Raw genomic sequence first — 19,055 nt, 5'->3', positions numbered from 1 at the left:
CGATGCCGACAAAGCTCTACTTGTAGAGGTAATTAGTGTGGGAGGATTCATCGACGAAATATCACATAGTTCGAAGTCGGCGTCGAAGTCCTCAAGCTCCCCGAATTAAGGAAATCCTCTGCCCGTGATCGAAAATAATATCCATTGAAGCTGAGCACCAGGTCAAGGCTGAATTTTCTCCAGTAATGCTAATCTCTTTTATCCAGCTTCTTTATCAGAGTTTAGTTGGACCTGGACGATCGTTTATTTCATTTGACTATGAACAATATCGAACCCTGTTCGATTAGTTGCCTGTTTATTAAAGTCGAATGGGTGCATGAACCTCTACAACTAGCAACGTCACATCATCTTGACGAACTAATATCGCGTGGAAATATGATTTAAAGCTGCCATTATTTTCATCTTTGGGTTCTTCATTCACGTCAACGATGGTTATCTGACATCATGTATTTTTAATTCTCTTCTTCGGAAATGTAAAACCAAAGAATCGTCAAACAATTAATTATTTGACTTTTACTAGATTCAGAAGATGTATGGATCATGAATAATCAGTGAATTTCTTCACCAAAAAAGGGGAAAAAATTATAAGTGAGACTCTAAATGTTTGTTTCCTTCTCATCCTGCAGCGACTCTTGGATAAATTGTAAGCAAATTTTCCTCCGAAAGATTAGGGAGAGAGCGGGGAAAAAAAGAAGAAGAGAATAATCCACAACGTTTACTCATCATGCAAGACTTGATATTGAGGTGATGTTACAAATGATTCAAAGCGATATAAAATGAACAACACGGCTAAAAAAATAACTTCTTGAACCCTCTTGTGATAAGATTGACAAGCTATATCAACAGCAGGAACACGAAATGGACATTCGTAAATGTATCAGCCTTATGCTGTACGAGAGGAATTACAAGGATGAATCTATATTACTTCTACCACATATCACATGCACACAATGAATTACACTTACTTTATATATTGCTATTTCAGAGCTACATGAAGTTCATACAAATATCAAGCTGATCTGACTTGCAGGAAGATAAACATCTGAGTAGTTTTACATGGCACGAGGGCCAGCAATTTATTGGTTGGCTGCAGCCTATTTATTCACGAGAAATCTATTGCATGAAGTTGGCTTCATTATCGGATGAAAGGAGGGTCTGGACTACATAGTGCATGTTCGGCCTTTTACTTCTCTCCTCTGCCAAGCAAGAAACAGCTAACTCTAACATCACTTCTGCCTGGGAGTAGTTGATATGCTCATTCAATCTGGAATCAACGAAATCTGCAACCCATGACTGTCCACCACTCTTCAATTTATCTGATAGCATGCTAACTAGCCTTCTTAGTACCATCTCCACCCCCTCTTCCCCATTTATCACCCAATCTGATAGTCTATGTCCTTTCACTAATTCCAGAAGCACAACTCCGTAGCTGTACACATCAACCTTGGCCGTGATTGGAAGACTAGATGCCCACTCTGGAGCAATATATCCTCTAGTCCCACGAATCCGTGACACATTTGGATAAGACTGACCTCTATGTAACAACTTTGCCAATCCAAAGTCTGTGATCTTAGGCTCAAAATCACAGTCCAATAGTATGTTCTCGGGCTTCACGTCGCAGTGGATCACCCATTCTAGGCACTCATGATGAAGATAAGCCAATCCTTTTGCTACTCCTATCGCAATCTTATACCTCTGCTTCCAATCAAGCAGGCCAGTGGTGCTGGCACTATCAAATAAGAACTTGTTCAGCGAACCATACTCTACATACTCAGAAATCAAGATTCTGTGCGAGGATTCTGAGCAAAATCCCCACATTCTCACTAGATTCATATGATAAATTCTCCCTATCACACTCAGTTCTGACTGGAATTCTTCTTCTCCTTGGATGACATCTTCCAACTTCTTCACAGCTACTATCCTCTCATCATCTAAGATCCCCTTGTAAACAGTGCCTGATCCACCCCTCCCAAGCTCATTCTTGAAGTTCTCTGTAGCCTTCTCCAGCTCTTTGTAAGTGTATCTTCGGAAATGGCTGGATATCACCTTATAGCCTTCCTCTGTTTCTGATGGTTTGTGCTCAAGCCTGAAAACAAACCACCAGCCAAAAGTGACAAACAGTGCTTCTATCACAAAAATAGCTGATACAAATGCATATAAGTAAACCCATTTTGTATTTCTGTCACTACTTGCGGATGAATCCGAGAAAGGAAGTAGGAGTTCTCGTTCAGCTGTTGCATTGCAGACGAGATGATGTGGTTTAGGAATAGAGAGATCTGAGGACTTATTTGTTCTGTGAAGTTTGAGGTATGCGACGGCCGAGTCGTTTAGAGAGACTTGACCATTGAAGAGGGCATATTTTGGATAACATTCCTCAGTTTCCGGTTTATATACGAATGCTTCACACAAGCAGTTACTCAAGCAAATCTCCTTGCAGGTCTGTAAAGTTGCAGATGGAGTGAAGTTCAAATCAGATCCCCAGAAATCAGTGTGGCGAAGTGGCACAAATCTCAGTTGCCTAGAATTAGTGCAGTTGATGTCGAAGATGCGCTTGCAACCCTTGCTCCAGTCGCTTGGATCACTCATCTCAAATCCAGGAGGACATTGGCATGCAGGCGTTGGTGTGTAGACACAGATTCCATTTCTACCGCACAAGCCATGCGTTTTGCAGGGACGGGAAGAGGCAACCCAGGAAATCGACCAGATCCCAGAAGACTCATTTAGGCTATACAGCCTAAGATTGCCATCATAGTCTAGGGTCAGCCTCCTCCTAATGCCAGGACCCATATCAGAAGCGTTAAAATTTAAATCATCACTACCATGGAACTGTCCTAGATCATTAAGGGCTCCAATCCTGCTAATATTGCTTGGCAATCTACAATTTCCCCATATAACGCAACTAGGAGTAGGCCAAAAGATGCTAGAAATCTCAGGCCCATCGTAAATGATTGACAACAAACTGGTATCAGTGAAACGGAAGGTATAATGGCCTGAAGAAAGTGATCTGTTAGCAGATACCAACTTTGTATCCGCAGTGATCAGTTGATTAGGTAGCAGAGTGTCTGTAGGAGAATCAAAGCTTTGCCATATATTTTTACCACCTAAATCTTTGACGACAAGATTCCCGTTGTCCAATAGTTGTGCGCGATCAGCTTTTGTAGAGCTTCTACTGGTGCTCCAGATGATCTGGCCGTCAGAATCTGTCAGAATCATACTTCCGTCCTTCTGCAATGTCACTAACGATCTCCTAGCATGCACAGGGCGGTCGCGATTTGCGCTCCAAACCACGGCCTTGTCGGTGGAGTTGGAGAACCAGATTGAGAAGGTGTAAGCATGTCTTCCAACCTCGTAGAAGCCACATGAGAAGATGCCATTTGATGAGCTTAGGACATCGGTGTCATCCTCTACTGAGAGAGACGATCCTTGCTTCAGATGGTTACGGTTTGCAAGACATGCATACGAATGGAGCATGCAGATGAGCAGCAGCGGGGTTAAGAGGGAGGAAAGGGATGAACTTCTTCTCATGGCCCCCAGTGTTTGAAGCGATATGGAGCGGCAATGGATGAGAAAGCTCAAAAGCATCGTCTTCTCTGACGCGCGCTAGCTATATAGTTTTTAATGCCTTTAGTTTTCTAAACTTGGCAGCAACCTTATCGAAAGGCCTTTGGTTGCAAAGGCTCAGCGTATTCTTTACGTCCAGTCAAAATAATTTTTCGAACGTATATTTTTGGTCTCTCCTATTAGAACTTAGCTTTCTTTCGTTTTGACTTTAGAAAACCTCCCTAAACTAAGTCGATAGTGAAATATTTATTTATTTTATTTATTTTATATCTAATTAAATTTAATTAAAATTAAAATTAACTAATTAAATTCAGAGGTTAGACTTAAATTAATTAAGGCTTAAAATAGTTCTAAATTGGATACTTATTAATTCGAAGTATAGCTAGGTTTTCAGGGAATGGTACAGCCTACACACGGGGAGAATGGTAATTCGAAGAACCTTCGGTCGGTTTGTCCAAAATGAAATCACAGCATGGCTACATTACCACGTATTGACTTCAAAGCCGATTTTGCATGTGCTTAGAATTTTGAGAGGCATGCATGTGTGGCTCCCACTGAAACTCTACTAATTAACATGGTAGACTATCGATTCAATATCCAAGAACACCGACGATTTCCATCCAAGTCCTTAAAGACAAGAGAATTGATGCTACCATTTTCATCTATAAATTAACAAGGTTAACTATGTGTGTGTATATATATATATATATATATATATATATATATATATATATATATATATATATATATATATATATATTAACTGTGATCGAAAATAATATTTCTCAATTTGTAGAAGAAGAATAATAATGATTATTCATCAAAGCTGAGTACCATTCAAAATTGTTCAATAGTTTCAAAATATGAACTTTAATGCTGTCATTGTTTTCATCTTTGGGCTCCTCACATTCAGCTTAACGATTAATATCACGTCATGACCTTTTTTTTTAATTTTTTTTCTTTCTTCTGGAAAAGTATAGTAAAATTAAGAACGGTAACCATTACTTCTTTTGCTGACTTGATTTGAAGAGCCCGAAGTTTTTGGTTTCTGTAACTTCTTGTTTGTGAATATGTTATATAATCTTATATAACTCTTTATAAATTTATAATAAGATATTTCACAACTATTTTTGTTCTTTTGCTAATAATTCAAAGATTACGCGTGGAAAATAAGAGATATTACTATCCATCTTTTGATCTTATATCCACGTCAGATGGTGATCTCTTTTGAAAAGTAAAAAACATTCATTAAGTACTCAACCAACCATTTGGCCTACTTAATTGAGGTCTAAGGTCTACTAGTTCTTAATTTTCTTTGTAAATATTATATTCTTCCATTTGTGGCGAGACAGATGATTCACAGAGTTGACATGGACAACGACATAACTTCATCACAAAAAAAAAATGAAGATACAATTAATATTGAAATGAAGATACAAGCTGCTCTATAGACAAATCTACATTCAAATACATTTATATGGAGGCCTTCTCACACAGCATGAAGATGAGCATCTTAATCACTAAGTGATAATTACTTCATTACGTATAATGACTCCTCACAAAAGACTGCTGCTTATTTGTGATACTAGATTACTTCCATAGAGTTGGCGTTCGCCTCATCATCTGTTGAAAGGAGGATTTGGACTACACTGTCCATGTTTGGTCTTTTAGTTCGCTCCTCTATCAAACAAGAAATAGCTACTTCCAACATTATCTCAACCTGTGAGTACTTAAAATGGCCGTGCAATCTTGAGTCCACAAAATCTGCAATCCATGATTGTTCTCGAGTCTCCAGTTTTTCCGCGAGCATCTTAACTTGCTTTCTTAGAACCATCTGCACCTCTTCTTCACCATCTATCACCCAATCTGAAACTCTACGCCCCTTCACTAGTTCCAGAAGCACTACTCCGTAGCTATAGACATCAACTTTCCCCGTTATCGGAAGACTGGACGCCCATTCTGGAGCAATGTACCCCCGAGTCCCACGAACTCTTGACACCTCTGGATCAGAACCATCTCTATTTAACAGTTTAGCCAATCCAAAGTCAGTGATCTTAGGTTCGAAGTCGCGGTCCAACAGTATATTTTCTGGCTTCACGTCGCAGTGGATAACCCATTCTAGGCACTCATGGTGGAGATAAGCTAATGCTTTCGCCACCCCAACGGCAATCTGATACCTCTGCTTCCATCCGAGCAAACAAGGTGTGCTATCACTATCAAATAAGATCTTGTCCAATGAGCCATTCTCGATGTACTCAGAAACTAGGACTCTCTGCGCGCGTTCTGAGCAGAATCCCCACATTCTCACTAGATTCATATGGTAAATCCTCCCTACGATACTCAGTTCAGACTGGAATTCTTCTTCTCCTTGGATCACATCTTCCAGTTTCTTCACAGCTATTACCCTTTCATCATCCAATACACCCTTATAAACAGTTCCTGATCCTCCCCTTCCAAGCTCATCCTTGAAGTACCCAGTAGCCCTCTCCAACTCTTTATAAGTGTATCGTCGGAACTGACTAGATATCACCTTATACCCCTCCTCTGTTTCCGGAGAGGTCTGCTCTCTCCTGAAAATAAACCACCAACCTAAAGTGATGAACAATGCTTCTGTCACAAATACAGCAGATATGAATGCATAGAAATAGACCCATATTGCCTTCCCTCCACTGGCTGCCGAGGTATCCAAGAGGGCAAGAGCAGAATTCTGAAAAAAATCTTCAGTTTGGTTGCAAATAGGATGTTGTACTTCAGGAATAGAGAGTTCCGAGGATTTTATATTTCTAGGAAGTTTGAGGTATATGGTGCCGTCCAAGCCAGGATAGGTCTTACCATTGAACAGGGAAGATTTTGGATAACAAAAACCTATTCCCCATTTATATGCAAATGCTACACAGGTGCAGTCACTCATGCATATCTTCTTGCAAGCGCTCAAAGACACGAATCGAGTAACACTCTGATCAGATCCCCAGAAATCAGTGTCTGGAAGTGGCAAGAATCTCAGCTGCTGAGAATTATCACAGTTAATGTTGAACTTGGGCCTGCAACCTTTGCTCCAGTCGCTTTGATCGCTCATCTCAAATCCAGGAGGACATATACATGCAGGCGTTGGCGTGTAGACACAGATTCCATTTCTACCACACAAGCCGTGTACCTCACAGAGTTGAGACAGAGCTACCCATGAAATCGACCAGCTCCCGGTAGATTCATTGAGACTATACAGCCTAAGATTACCATCAAAGTCCAGGGTTAGCCTCCTCCTAATTCCAGGACCTACATCAGAAGCTCTAAATTCTAGTTTATCACTTGCGAGGAAATATCCTTGATCATGAAGGACACCATACCTGCTACTATTGTAGGTCATCCTACCATTGAACCAGTTACTTAAGTCAGGATTAGGCCAATATATGTTAGAAATCTCAGCCCCGTCATACATGAGTGACAATATATTATAGTCATTGAAGCTAAAGCTATAATAGCCCAAAGAATTAGATTTATTAGTACATACCAACTTTGTACTTGCAGTGATTGGCTGACCAGGTAGAAGAGTGTCAGTAGGAGAATCAAAGCTTTGCCATAGAATTTTGCCACCTTGGTCCTTCATGACAAGGTTCCCGGAGTTTAGTAGCTCTGCATGGTCAGCTGTTGAGCTCTTGTTAGTGCTCCAGACGACCCTTTTTCCATAGTCTTTTAGAACCATGCTTCCATCCTTCTTCAATGTAATCATTGAACCCCTATCAAGCACAGGATTGCCACGGTTTGCGCTCCAAATTACCGTCTTGTTCGCTGACTTGGAGAACCAGATTGAGAAGGTGAAGGCATTTGCACCAATTTTATAGAAGCCGCATGAGAAGGTACCATCTGATGAGCTTAGAACATCAGAATGAACCTCTACTGAGAGAGAAGACCCTCGCTTCAGAGAGTAACGGCCTGCAAAACATGCAAATGAACGAAGCATAGAGATGACAAATAGAGCGGTTAGGAGGGAGGAAAGGGATAAACTTCTCATCCTTCCCTGAATCTCTGCACCTACGATAATGCCTGCACTCCAAATTACAATCATTTATAGCTAGAGATATGATTCAACTTATAGCTACCCCACTGCCTTTTGTTGACTTGTCCATAATAAAATATGACCATTCAGAGTTTTGAACTAAGGGAGACGACCAAGCATGATCCCACTTTGACATCTTTGCATCCAATTTGATCATTGCGTGTTTAGAATTTTAAGAGGCATGATAATCCGTGTGCTTAGAAACTTCAGGACCATGCTAATCTCCTATTGAAACTTCTGGACAGCAAGAAGTTCCAATGCCGTCATGGATGACGAGGAGTATTAAATTTACCTAATTCTACCCAAAATTTACAAGGAAATTTTCCACTTTAATCCCCAGGCTACAGATAACATAATATAAAAAAATTAACATAGAAGACGGATAGAGAAGAACTAACCATCACTAACAAAGATCTTTCAATTTTCAAGGATTCGTCTAACAGATTATTGCACATGTTCGTTCTAGTTAATCATAATAGTCACTTTACTTGTAGTAACAGAAGAGCACATTAAAATCAAATATGAAATCTATATCGGTATCAACTTCCAATTACAGGAACAATACTGTACACAAAAGGTACATAGTGGAGTTAGATACCCATTTATTAAATATATAGAATCAATGATGAATATCAAGTACTAAAAGAGTTAGAACAAGATATATAGCAACACTTAAAAACACAAGTCAAATAGTTGAATAAACAATTCTACCAGCCACTGCACATAAGCTATATGTAAGCCTTACGTAAAGTAATCTACACTCTGTTGGAGAAAACATAGAGGGATCTACCTTAAGTTTCAGAAGGAAAACAAGAACAAGCATCCACAAGAATTTAGAAATGCTTAACTTCGAGCAAGATGCACAGTAGAAAACATATCAAAGAAGGAAAAAATGATCAGTGATAGAACGGCTAAGTACAAGAAATCGAAAGTAAATTCGAGTTCCTTAATATGAAACAGAAGCAATCAACAGTAGCAATGTGACGATCAAGAGGAAGAACTAATTCGGATATAGAACAGGGAAAGCCTAAAATTCTTGCATTAGGGTTTCTACACGGATGGAATAAAGTACGCGCGAGAAGTGGTTGCAGAAACCGGTATTATACTAAGATACGAGCTCTCTGCTTGGAAAGCTATGTATAATGTATTGCGAGTGTGTAACGGAGTCGGCAACGAGACTCGATATCGCTGCCGACTTAACGGTGAAGCCCACTCGATGCGGACATCTTACTTTGCCCAAGAGTCCCTGTTCTTTTTGCATAATCTCCGAATCAACCTAAATTTCTACCGAATTAGCAATTTTCCCTTTTCTAGGATCTATTTTTGTCTTTGCTGATTTAAGAAATGGAAAATTGGTAGGTAATGATAAGCTTTCGTGAGCAAGTCGTAATCTTTGCATCATCAGCCCAACTTGCCTCGGCCTCGCAATTATATGATAATAAACGGTGGTGTGGCTTCCACGCTCCATAGCAAACCTTTAAGCTTTTATGTTTTTTTAATTGCTTAGTAGTCAGGCCTAGCTCTTGCCTTGCACCAAGAGGCAAGAGGTTATTTTTAATTATTCTTGGAAGCATCAACAACTTCTCAAGGATAAGGAAATATCAGCACGGATAGTTGTGGACTTGTTCCCACCCACCTTGGCTTCTAGTTCTAGACGTGAACTATTTATTCTCTATGGGAAGCAGGATAGCTTTCTTTATTCCTAGTCTGGGAGCAGGATAACTATCCTAATCCGGTGGTTCAGAATGGTTTTTCATGCATTAGTTGTTCCTACCGGCTACCCCAAGTAGGAATTCCGCAAATGGAAGTGTGACTCTATTCAAATAAGAAACAAAATAAAAAAACTGAGGGGGGCCAATCGCAAAGAATTGCCAACGTTATTTTAATTGTACAAAAAACGCGTCTCGATCAAAGCTTGTGCTTCCAGCACGACCAGATCCCCTTTTTCTCCGATCTGTCCTACACTCCTACTTCGATCGTCTCCATGAAACCTACTCCCTTCTAAGCCTTCTATTGCGTGTAACAGATCTAGTTTTGATCCTTTATAGTGTCGAATTTGAGGGGTTGGTTTTCGATTCGGATTTCTTCTCCCATCTGGGTGTTGGAGATGAGTTCTGGGCAGAACAACGGAAGCGGATGGCTCATAGATTATGGCATCGTTGAGCAGTTCCAAGGCTCGGATTTTATCTGGGCCCCGCAGGTTTCAGATGATCCCACTATCCCAAGGTGATCTTCTGTTCTTCCTTAATGGATTTTATTTATTTCTTAGTACTCTGTATACTATAATTAGATGCCAGGCTAACAGTATTGCTACAATTAAGTGCCGAAATGTTAAAAATAAAATAATAAACTCTCTAATTTCTTGTTGAATTTTGTTGATTTTATCAATTAAAAATGATGCCATTTCTTGGAGTAGCACTGAATCCATCTTTCCTGTAAAGTAGGTGTGAAAACATTCTACTTCGTGATATCAGATCTGGATGAGGAATCGTATGATGTTCTTTGAGTAGCAAGAAAGTATAACTTTCTGATATAATTTATTATTTTGGAGAGCTTCCTTGCTCTGATCCATCTGTCTCTAGGAAGAAAAGATAAAGATGTCTATAAAACTATAATTCCGAAGTCATTTAAGATCTTATTGCTGAGAATAACTATATCACAGAGGTTCATTTATGCTGTGATGTTTATATAATATGCTGATATCTGCGTGTCATCTTCATTTGCAGTGTGATCATTGGATTTGATGTTCCCAGCAATGAGGGAACCTCCCAAAGTTCTGCTTGCCCCAAGAAACGGTGAACAGCTAACTTCTGGTTCTCATGTTTATGAGCATAAATTGGAGAGCTTCTTTTCTTGGATAATAACAAATCTATTCTATGAATTTTCGACAGAAACCGCCCCGAATCATGTGCTGCACCAGGGACCAAGGCTTGCCGCGAAAAACTGCGAAGGGACAAACTTAATGATAGGCAAGTAATATTCACTTTTTAGCTTCGGCTTGCCAATAAAATGTTTTAGCAAGCATCTAAAGGAAAAACCTGGAAAGCACCGGCAGTTATGAGTATCTTAACATTGTCTTCCAGAGCTAATCATCAATGCTGTCGTTCAGGTTTACAGAGTTATGCTCCATTTTGGATCCTGGGAGGCCACCAAAGGCTGATAAAGTTGCCATTCTAAGTGATGCATCTCGACTTTTGAACCAGCTACGCGCTGAAGCTCAGAAACTTAAGAAATCAAATGAGGCACTTCAAGATTCTATAAAGGGTCTCAAGGTAAAAGTTCTTGATAAGCTGTGTTCCTATATAGGTTTGATGCCTGAATTCGTGGTTCAGTATTTTATAATCAAATGTTTGAATTAATTTATCCACCTTTTGAGCTTCTATTTTCCTTATGAATGGACAAATCTTATTCATGGTTTTGACGATCTATCAATTTTACTATCATTGCTGACTATGTTTGTTTGCCTGATGTGAATTGCAGGCAGAGAAATCAGACTTAAGGGATGAGAAGACAAGGCTTAAAGCTCACAAGGAACGAATGGAGCAAATGCTGAAGAGTGTTACCACACCGCAGTTCTTCCCTCACCCTGCTGCCGCCACCGCCACCGCTGGTGCCGCAAATGTTCATCCAACATCTTTTGCTGCTTATAACAAAGCCATGCCATATGCGTACTATCCAGCAGCCAGTGTCTGGCAGTGGATACCTCCAGCTGCTTTGGATACTTCTAAGGATCCTGTGCTCTGGCCTCCTGTGGCATAATTCATCCTATGTCATCCTTCTTTTTGCCAAAAAGGCAAAAATTAGTCCTTGCTGCTCACAAGAGCTCAGTTATCTATTTAAATATCCTTTTCAATTGTATTGGTCCTGGTTTAAGTGTACATGGCCCGATCAATATTTGGGATACATGTCCGGGATCATTTTCAACATTAGGATAGTCATTGCAGCATCTGTATTCGATACCTGATAATTTTAATAGCAGTTTGCAATACCCAACCGAAAATTTTGTGTGTGCCTCTTTCCTTCTACAACTAACGTACACCTTTTCAAATGTCGGCTAGGCTAGATGACCTGGGAGATTATCTACACAACCGTAGCAATTTCCAGAACGATAATATAGTATTGTAATGCAAAAGGCAGTGAGTAATTCACCACGACCTCTAGAGTTCTATTGTCTTGAATAGTGAGCAAACATTAATCAGCATGTCTTTTTTCAAGTAAAAGTGTACATATTAAGAATAGCGATCCGAACATGATTCATTGTAATGAACATATAATGTAAATTTTATTTCAGCCTAGACACATCATAATATATTAATAAATTATACAGATAGCCATTAGAAAGACATACAAGAAGATAATGGATTGTTGTTAGTATACATAACCCATCTTCGTTCCCACTGCTATTTCCTCTCAAAATCCTACGAATAATTATATAGTCTCTGAAGTTTTCAGGTCCCATCATTTGCCTTTCAATAGTACGGTGTTATCTAAAGATTATAAAAAAAAGAGACGTCCAGTTACAAAATTCCCTAAATGTTAATCAAAAAATAATGCTACTGGCCTTTGCTTCCTGTAAAATAACTTTATTTCTGACATGATCCTGCCGTCGACTCCAGCCCCACCGTGACATTCGTGGAATCGATGGTCAACTAAGTACTAGTCGCTAGGTTACATACTTATGTCGACATATAGTAGTGCGTGTCTACGTAATTATACAAGTAATTTCGACGAAAAGAGTACCTGAAATTAGCCAGGTAGTCCAGTTGTTATATCTGCTGTTGCAATCGTGTTACTTTGGCGCATCAGAAGCGAAGTCCTCCAGTGAAGAGTTGTATACATGTCACTCTAACCAATCATAGCATCAGTAAACTCAAGTTCTAAATTAGAATTGCATGATATTTTGAAACAAAAAAGTGCTCCCTTGCAGATATAGATTATCAATCTTGAATTTAACCAGCTGCAATCTTTAAGTTCATAGTTTGAACGAATAAATCCCTACCATCAATTAACAATACAGTACTGTCTCAAAATTAAACAATGAAATCAAGCCAGATGGTGACCCATGTTGAGACCTCAGCTGCCATAAGTAAAAAACATGATCTACGTGCTTATAATAACGCTTAAAAAATATTATCCAGTATCTTGGGCACAAATTGCATCCTTATTAGAAAAACAAGATCATCACCGATTCTAAGAATTTTTGTATCAGTGGCTGCCTAGATTTCCGCATCCCAGAGCTCCTCCACGCTTTTGTAAATGCTTTGAGGATGAACAATAAAGTTGCCTCTAATTAGCCTAGCCTGCAAATCAAACCAAAGAAACATCAGAAGCATCTATAAACATAGGTGACTGGAAGGAAATCAGTTGCATGTGGTTTGTGGACCACAAAGCAAATAGTCATCTTGAACTAAATGAATTTGTTGATTATATTATACTTGGGATAATATATTTTAAATGTCTATTTGATAAATAAAGAAAAGCAGTTATGCCTTGTGCACCGTCCCAAGCAAACAAGATACCTACCAAACGATCACTTATACTCATAGCTGAATTTAGAAATCTGATTCATGTAATTTCAAATCATACGGGATGTGAAGAAATGTTATACTTGCCTGTTCGATTTCAGAGAACTTAACAAACAAATCTTCAGGAATAGACCAATCAAATATTTCAAGATTTTCCTTTATCCTTGTTTCGTTTGTGCTCTTGGGAAGTACACTGTGACCCATCTGGAGCCCCCACCTTAGAGCAACTTGAGCAGGAGTTTTGCCTAATTTCTCCGCAATCGTACTCACAGTGGGGTTAGTTAGGATATTGCTGCCTTTAATCCAAGTTGTCCCAGGTGAACCAAGTGGAGAATATGCCTGTGAAGAGTCCAGAGGAGAAAATGTTTCACACAATAAAATGAGCAAAAATGAGAAAATGAGGAGAGCAAACATCTAAAACAATTGTAATGACTTGCAAGCTTACCGAGAGGTGGACACCAGTTGACTGACATAGAGCATGGAGCTTAGTTTGCTGCCAACAAGGGTGGCATTCCACCTGGTTGACGGCAGGTGGAACACGTGCTATAGCGAGCAAATTCTCTAACTTCTTTGAAGAAAAATTGCTGACACCGATGGCATGAGCTTTACCTGAATCATACAACTTTTCCATTGCTTCCCAGGTACCAGGTATGTCAGGCTGGACGAAGTTTTCAGGGCTGATGCTAGTCCCCTTCTTAACCCGAAATGGCCAGTGGATCTTCAATAAAGTTGTAACACAGTGAGATGCAAAATTGGATCATCATAATTAAGTAAACAGATCTCAGATACTGTGGTTAAAAGTAAAATGGAAAAAGCTGAGGTTCATGTAATCTATCTGAGAAGTGCCAGTACATTTTTAAGAACTATTTTATTGTACAAAAGCATGTTGTGCACAACCTTAAGCTAGCTTGAACAGATTTTAAAGCCTAACATTTTTATTCAATCCAACAGTCAAATCAGCCAAATACAGAAAGTCATGCTGACTGACTAGATACTCTATTCAAGCAACTCTATGTTTATTTGGCACAAAGACGTGCAAGCCTTTTCTCAACCATGCAGGTTACTCTGTTGATCTGAATTCTGACGTAATAAGTCAAGCCTTCTAACCTCTCTTTCGTAAAATAAAAATCAAGCTATCCTTTACACAAGCAACTATTCACTTGTTTAAAGCCTTAAGGCCCATATCCAGTATAGCCATAGGGGTACTACGCTTTTAGCAGTTCCCTTTTCAAGGTTAGGGTATCATGGAAAAGTCTAGTTGCCCAAAATCATGTCAAGAGGTAACATAGACAAGCCATATACATTTTACAAGACGAAAAGTAAAATCAGGATTTAGAAGAGAAACTTACAAGATAAAGATCTACATAATCAAGCTGTAATTCCTTCAAAGTTGAATCCAATGCCATCGGCACATCTTCTGGTGCATGATCACTACACCTGCACATATATTCCCATTTTCTAAGTTATAGAGAAGTAACAGATAGGAATTGCTAAAGACACAGTTAGATGCCAGCACCATGGCAAATATACGACTTTTTTAGCTTACCATAATTTAGAGGTGATAAAGAGTTCTTCACGCTTGACGAAGCCATCATCAAACAGTTTCTTCAAAGCCAAACCAACCTATAAATGCCACAGATTACATTGAATTCACTCAATAGATTAAATGTCAATACCAATGGTGAACGATCAACATGGAGAACGGAATTTCGAGAACAAACATATTTCTTTTAAAAAGAAATGCATGAAAAACACAACTAGATCGCTATATATAACTAGAACCTCCAACCTCCAAACGGCACAAGGGTTGCTAAATGTATACATCAATATCTTAATGGACAGAGTTGCTTACTCTTTTTGGTTCCAAGCCCAACAGAACAAAATTTGTATTCTCCAACTCTTAGCTGGTATAGGGTTATAGGCAAGATAAAGCATCAAGGATACTTTTATACAGGGCCACGTTTGTGACTAAATGTTGTCAGACAAATCAAAGATAAAACATTCATCACTATTCTCACTAACAATCTCATTTGGTACCACATTGACAGAAATAATAAAATGTCAAAGCAAGGGTATGCATCTTAGTAGAAGGCCAGATTCATAAAAAATTGGATCGGTCCCATTACCTCCTCCTCATTCTTGTATGCTCGAGCACAATCAATATGACGGTAACCAGCCTGCAGCATTATATACAAGAACCCATATCAATTAGCATCAAATTAACATCAGCTCATCCACTCAGATATAACTCAATCATGGAATTCCTCTTCCCAAATAACCTAAAATTTTGTTCACAAAAAGATGAATGAAAAGGAAAAAAAAAAATGGATCACGTATTTTTAAAGGAAGCGAAAGACAAGAACCTTCACGGCGGCGATGACGGCTTCTCCGACGACGCCGGGCTCCGCTTGCCAGGTGCCGAGCCCAACGGAAGGGATCTTGGCTCCATTGTTGAGTGTAAAATACTTGGCCATATCTCCCAGATCAGCGAGAAAGACGAGAGATTCGGGAGGAGGAGAAATGAAATGAAGGGAAGTAGAAACGGCGCTCGAACCAGTACATGATATCGCAAACGTGGGTCGAAGTCGAACTCACACATAAACGGAAACAAAATGCCACCACGCAATTACAAGTATAAGGTCAGCAAACGTTACTAACGGAGTCCGCATATGTAGCTCTAAATCTCCAATCATTTTGCGGAATTTACGTAAGCGCTGATGGAAGCAATCACCATTCACCAATCACCAAGAGATGTTCCAACTTTATTCCTCTGTTTTAAGAATAAATTGGTTGCTGGGTACGACAAGCCCAATTAATGACCGTTGTGGTATTCGACCCAGGTATTTATCGGGCCTACTAAACCGGAGCCCGTTATATTATATTTGCATACAAAGAAGAGGACAATGTTTTGTTTACCGAACAACTAGATGCCAGATAATATAACTATTCGCAGGTAAAAACCATTTAGCTACCGGACAAATAACTAACTCTTCCCAGTAAAGCACCAACAAACAACTTCCACGCGTGCTCGTGTTAGTTAGATGTCCGAGGGATTACTTTAATTGAGTTGCTCTAATTCCCGCTTTAACTTTTGGTAAAGTCTTAAAAAGGTTACGGAATATTTACTCCTCGTTCCAATGACATCAAGAATCACGCATATATAATAAAGCTATTCGACAAAAAAAAAATCCTAATCTCTCATGGAAAATCTCAAATCCGGCATCATAGCCGTCCGTTTAATTGCCCGTCACTGCTCACAGGAACGGACTAAGCCCTCGCTTACGACTGTTAATTAATAACACTTTATTCCTTCGCGGAAGAAGACAGAGGTCCTTTTCGCCCAAATAGTTCAAATCTCTCCAATTAGGGAAATTAGAAACTCCCAGATCTCCAATCCTTTTCAATTTACCCTTGGAGAGGAAGAATTCGAGGAAGAGATTGAGTTGATTGGTTCTTTGGATTTGCGGGAAAGTAGCTTGAAGACATCGGATTAAGGTTTTCGGTGGTGGGATTAGGGTTCTTTAGGTGAAGCAAGGAGATGAAGGAGGTCGTGGGGAGCCCGGGGACATGGAGCGGTCTTTTGCTAAGGACGGGGCAGTGTGCCTTCGCGGGTGCTTCGATTGGGGTGATGGTCTCGGCTCTAGGATTCTCAAATTACACTGCTTTCTGGTACAATCTCATCTCTTTTCTGTTTCGGTTTCTTTTAAATCCAACTGTTTGTGTAGGAGTGTGAAATTTTAGTGATTGAGGAGCTCAGCTGCTTAACTTGGATTCTGCTGTGTTTTTTGCTCGTTGTCGTTTAGGATCTTTCTGTGTCGCCTACCAAGATTTGATGGTAAAAGGCAGGGACAATGATAATATTATTGTTTTCGTTATTCAAAAAAATAGATCTGAAACTAACCTTCTGAGCGACAGATTTGCAGTTTGTAAGGCCAAAATGTCCCATCTTCATCTAGACATGCTATGTACTTAAATTTGCATTTCCTGCTCCGTTTATCAGTAGACTAATATAGTGAGAAAAAATGAGACAAGTGAGTTTTAAGGAGCAAATCTAAGGTGTCTGCCGTGATGCCACTTCTCATTCATGCCAACAGGATGTTGAATGCTGGTTATTGATAGCTAGGTTATCTAGCTGAACCTAAACTAAGAGCTCTGTTCCCTTGAAAATGAGCAAAACTCTTAGAGTTGAGTTCTGCTTCCCATAAGTGAAACTCGTTTTAATGATGATGCTGGTATTCTTGCGGTGACTAAGTTACTAAGACATAGGATTTCGTCTTCAGCTTGATATACATAAAAGAGGAAAATTTAAATCTATTAGCTATGACAAAATCGTGGATGTTCTTGGATAATATTCCACGCAATTGACAAATTTACTAAAGAAAGTTGTGCTGATTATTATTCAAACAGTTGGTGCATAATATACCATTTTGAAAATGTTGTCCTTTCACTTGTATGAATTGTTGACTATGCCTTCTGGGTACAGCTACTTGATTGCTTCGATGGGACTTCAAGCACTATGGAGCTTCGGACTTGCATGTCTTGATGTGTATGCTTTAAAGACGAAAAGAGATCTCCACAACCCTGTGCTTGTAAGCTTGTTCGTCGTGGGTGATTGGGTAATTATGTGCCATCCATTTGCTGCCTCTAATATTACATATCTGCATTTGATGGGTTTCTCATTATTTATATTCTTGCACGGCAGTAAATTCAAATTCAAGGCAGATCTTAATGCCCCATCTATTTATAAAAAAACATCGTTTTCTTGCATCCATAAATCGATCTGTACTCTGAAAGTGTAATAAGAATCATATCTGTGCAAGATCATGCAGAAAACATCACAGATCCTCATGAGCTTGACTATCCCCTCCGCTTTTGGCACAATAAACTGGAACCTACTTGTAATCACTGTTCTTTTGTACTATAATGGAGTCATCTGCTCAGTATTATGCATCTGTCTGTGATTTCTTTGACAGGAAGAAATGGCATCGCATTCTTCTTTGCCTTAATTGTAAGATAAGAAGTTAGCTAGTGTTCTATTTCTTTGCGAACATCAATACACACACACACATAATTATACATATATCTTTGTTATCACATTGATGGTTATGAGCACTTTGATTCTTCCTGCAGTAGAAGTTCATGCCAATGGAGATTGATATTGAATATAATCTTATCATTAAACATCTCTATGCTTCATGTCAGATTTAAATGAATTTGATCAGGACAAAATGCTCCCTAAAGGACAAAGTCTCCCTTGAATCTCAAAATTCAGTTTTAAGTATTGTTGGAACTTATTATGTTTTATATCTTTTTTAAAATTATTCTGTAGCACCGAAGTAACACATTGACGTAATCCAGGTTACGGCTACTCTATCATTTGCAGCAGCATGCTCATCAGCTGGCGTGGCGGTTTTGTTCGAAAGGGATGTGCAGTTCTGCAGAATGTATCCACAATTCTCATGTAGTAGATATGAACTTTCCGTGGTATTGGCGTTCATGACTTGGTCGTTCGTAGCTACGTCCTCCCTTGTAATGTTTTGGCTCATGGCATCACTTTGAGTAATCTTGTGTATGCTTGTTTTGTAATATTGATTTGTTCAGTGTCAGAAACCACACTCATTATAGTTGAAATATGAAAATGTTTAGTGATTTGGTTTCAAAAGCAGCGAAATTCTCTGAGTTATCAGAAATATTTGTCCTTTTCTTTTCCTTTTGAGCAAATGAAAGAATCAGGTAAAGTATTTGCTTCGTCACTTAAGTTATTGTCTCCATCTGCAAAGTCCCCACCTTCACAGAAGCAGCTGTAAACATCATTTTGGGCGACCAGCTGCTTAATGCACTCAAAGCCTTAACAATTATAGTCCAATAATTTATGATGCACAAAACGTAATAATGATGTGCTACTTCCTGATGCA

At 39.2% G+C, this 19,055-nt stretch overlaps 4 protein-coding genes across 4 annotated transcripts; 2 read left to right on the top strand and 2 right to left on the bottom strand.

The window, feature by feature from the left end:
• Nucleotides 1-859: 859 nt before the first annotated feature.
• Nucleotides 860-8,106, bottom strand: LOC140776441 (uncharacterized). Its single transcript, XM_073120151.1, has 3 exons — nucleotides 5,148-8,106; nucleotides 4,923-4,947; nucleotides 860-3,600 (listed from the first exon to the last, which is right to left on the bottom strand). The coding sequence occupies exons 1-3, from the start codon at nucleotides 7,622-7,624 to the stop codon at nucleotides 1,114-1,116; spliced, it is 4,989 nt and encodes a 1,662-aa protein (XP_072976252.1). The 5' UTR covers nucleotides 7,625-8,106; the 3' UTR covers nucleotides 860-1,113.
• A 1,266-nt stretch (nucleotides 8,107-9,372) lies between these two features.
• LOC140776188 (transcription factor ILR3-like) lies at nucleotides 9,373-11,603 on the top strand. Its single transcript, XM_073119808.1, has 5 exons — nucleotides 9,373-9,841; nucleotides 10,342-10,410; nucleotides 10,507-10,584; nucleotides 10,725-10,887; nucleotides 11,096-11,603. Exons 1-5 carry the CDS (start codon nucleotides 9,723-9,725, stop codon nucleotides 11,372-11,374), a joined length of 708 nt encoding a protein of 235 aa, XP_072975909.1. The 5' UTR covers nucleotides 9,373-9,722; the 3' UTR covers nucleotides 11,375-11,603.
• Nucleotides 11,604-12,545: 942 nt separating this feature from the next.
• On the bottom strand, nucleotides 12,546-15,773 carry LOC140776187 (NADPH-dependent aldo-keto reductase, chloroplastic-like). The gene is made up of 7 exons (XM_073119807.1): nucleotides 15,504-15,773; nucleotides 15,267-15,317; nucleotides 14,687-14,763; nucleotides 14,490-14,577; nucleotides 13,586-13,858; nucleotides 13,228-13,479; nucleotides 12,546-12,915 (listed from the first exon to the last, which is right to left on the bottom strand). Exons 1-7 carry the CDS (start codon nucleotides 15,612-15,614, stop codon nucleotides 12,832-12,834), a joined length of 936 nt encoding a protein of 311 aa, XP_072975908.1. The 5' UTR covers nucleotides 15,615-15,773; the 3' UTR covers nucleotides 12,546-12,831.
• A 680-nt stretch (nucleotides 15,774-16,453) lies between these two features.
• On the top strand, nucleotides 16,454-18,802 carry LOC140776146 (CASP-like protein 5B3). The gene is made up of 3 exons (XM_073119745.1): nucleotides 16,454-16,809; nucleotides 17,624-17,756; nucleotides 18,499-18,802. The coding sequence occupies exons 1-3, from the start codon at nucleotides 16,679-16,681 to the stop codon at nucleotides 18,697-18,699; spliced, it is 465 nt and encodes a 154-aa protein (XP_072975846.1). The 5' UTR covers nucleotides 16,454-16,678; the 3' UTR covers nucleotides 18,700-18,802.
• Nucleotides 18,803-19,055: the final 253 nt, after the last annotated feature.

The sequence above is a fragment of the Typha angustifolia genome, chromosome 14 (genome assembly GCF_048772165.1).
Source record: "Typha angustifolia cultivar Huaian chromosome 14, ASM4877216v1, whole genome shotgun sequence".
Taxonomy (NCBI): domain Eukaryota; kingdom Viridiplantae; phylum Streptophyta; class Magnoliopsida; order Poales; family Typhaceae; genus Typha; species Typha angustifolia.
This window is presented reverse-complemented; position numbering and strand designations above follow the sequence as displayed.

Bases quoted from the DNA above. Each gene is read 5' to 3' on its own strand.
- LOC140776441 (XM_073120151.1), bottom strand. From the start codon at position 7,624: ATGATTGTAATTTGGAGTGCAGGCATTATCGTAGGTGCAGAGATTCAG. The intron at 4,948-5,147 runs GTATCACAAATA...TTTGTGATGAAG, and splicing joins AACTCTATGGAAGTAATCTA to TTATGTCGTTGTCCATGTCA. The intron at 3,601-4,922 runs GTGAATCATCTG...CTATATAGCTAG, and splicing joins TCGTTGTCCATGTCAACTCT to CGCGCGTCAGAGAAGACGAT.
- LOC140776188 (XM_073119808.1), top strand. From the start codon at position 9,723: ATGAGTTCTGGGCAGAACAACGGAAGCGGATGGCTCATAGATTATGGC. The intron at 9,842-10,341 runs GTGATCTTCTGT...CTTCATTTGCAG, and splicing joins GATGATCCCACTATCCCAAG to TGTGATCATTGGATTTGATG. The intron at 10,585-10,724 runs GCAAGTAATATT...GCTGTCGTTCAG, and splicing joins AGGGACAAACTTAATGATAG to GTTTACAGAGTTATGCTCCA.
- LOC140776187 (XM_073119807.1), bottom strand. From the start codon at position 15,614: ATGGCCAAGTATTTTACACTCAACAATGGAGCCAAGATCCCTTCCGTT. The intron at 13,859-14,489 runs GTAAGTTTCTCT...ACTTTATTGAAG, and splicing joins ATTATGTAGATCTTTATCTT to ATCCACTGGCCATTTCGGGT. The intron at 13,480-13,585 runs GTAAGCTTGCAA...GACTCTTCACAG, and splicing joins CAACTGGTGTCCACCTCTCG to GCATATTCTCCACTTGGTTC.
- LOC140776146 (XM_073119745.1), top strand. From the start codon at position 16,679: ATGAAGGAGGTCGTGGGGAGCCCGGGGACATGGAGCGGTCTTTTGCTA. The intron at 16,810-17,623 runs GTACAATCTCAT...TTCTGGGTACAG, and splicing joins TCAAATTACACTGCTTTCTG to CTACTTGATTGCTTCGATGG. The intron at 17,757-18,498 runs GTAATTATGTGC...GACGTAATCCAG, and splicing joins TGTTCGTCGTGGGTGATTGG to GTTACGGCTACTCTATCATT.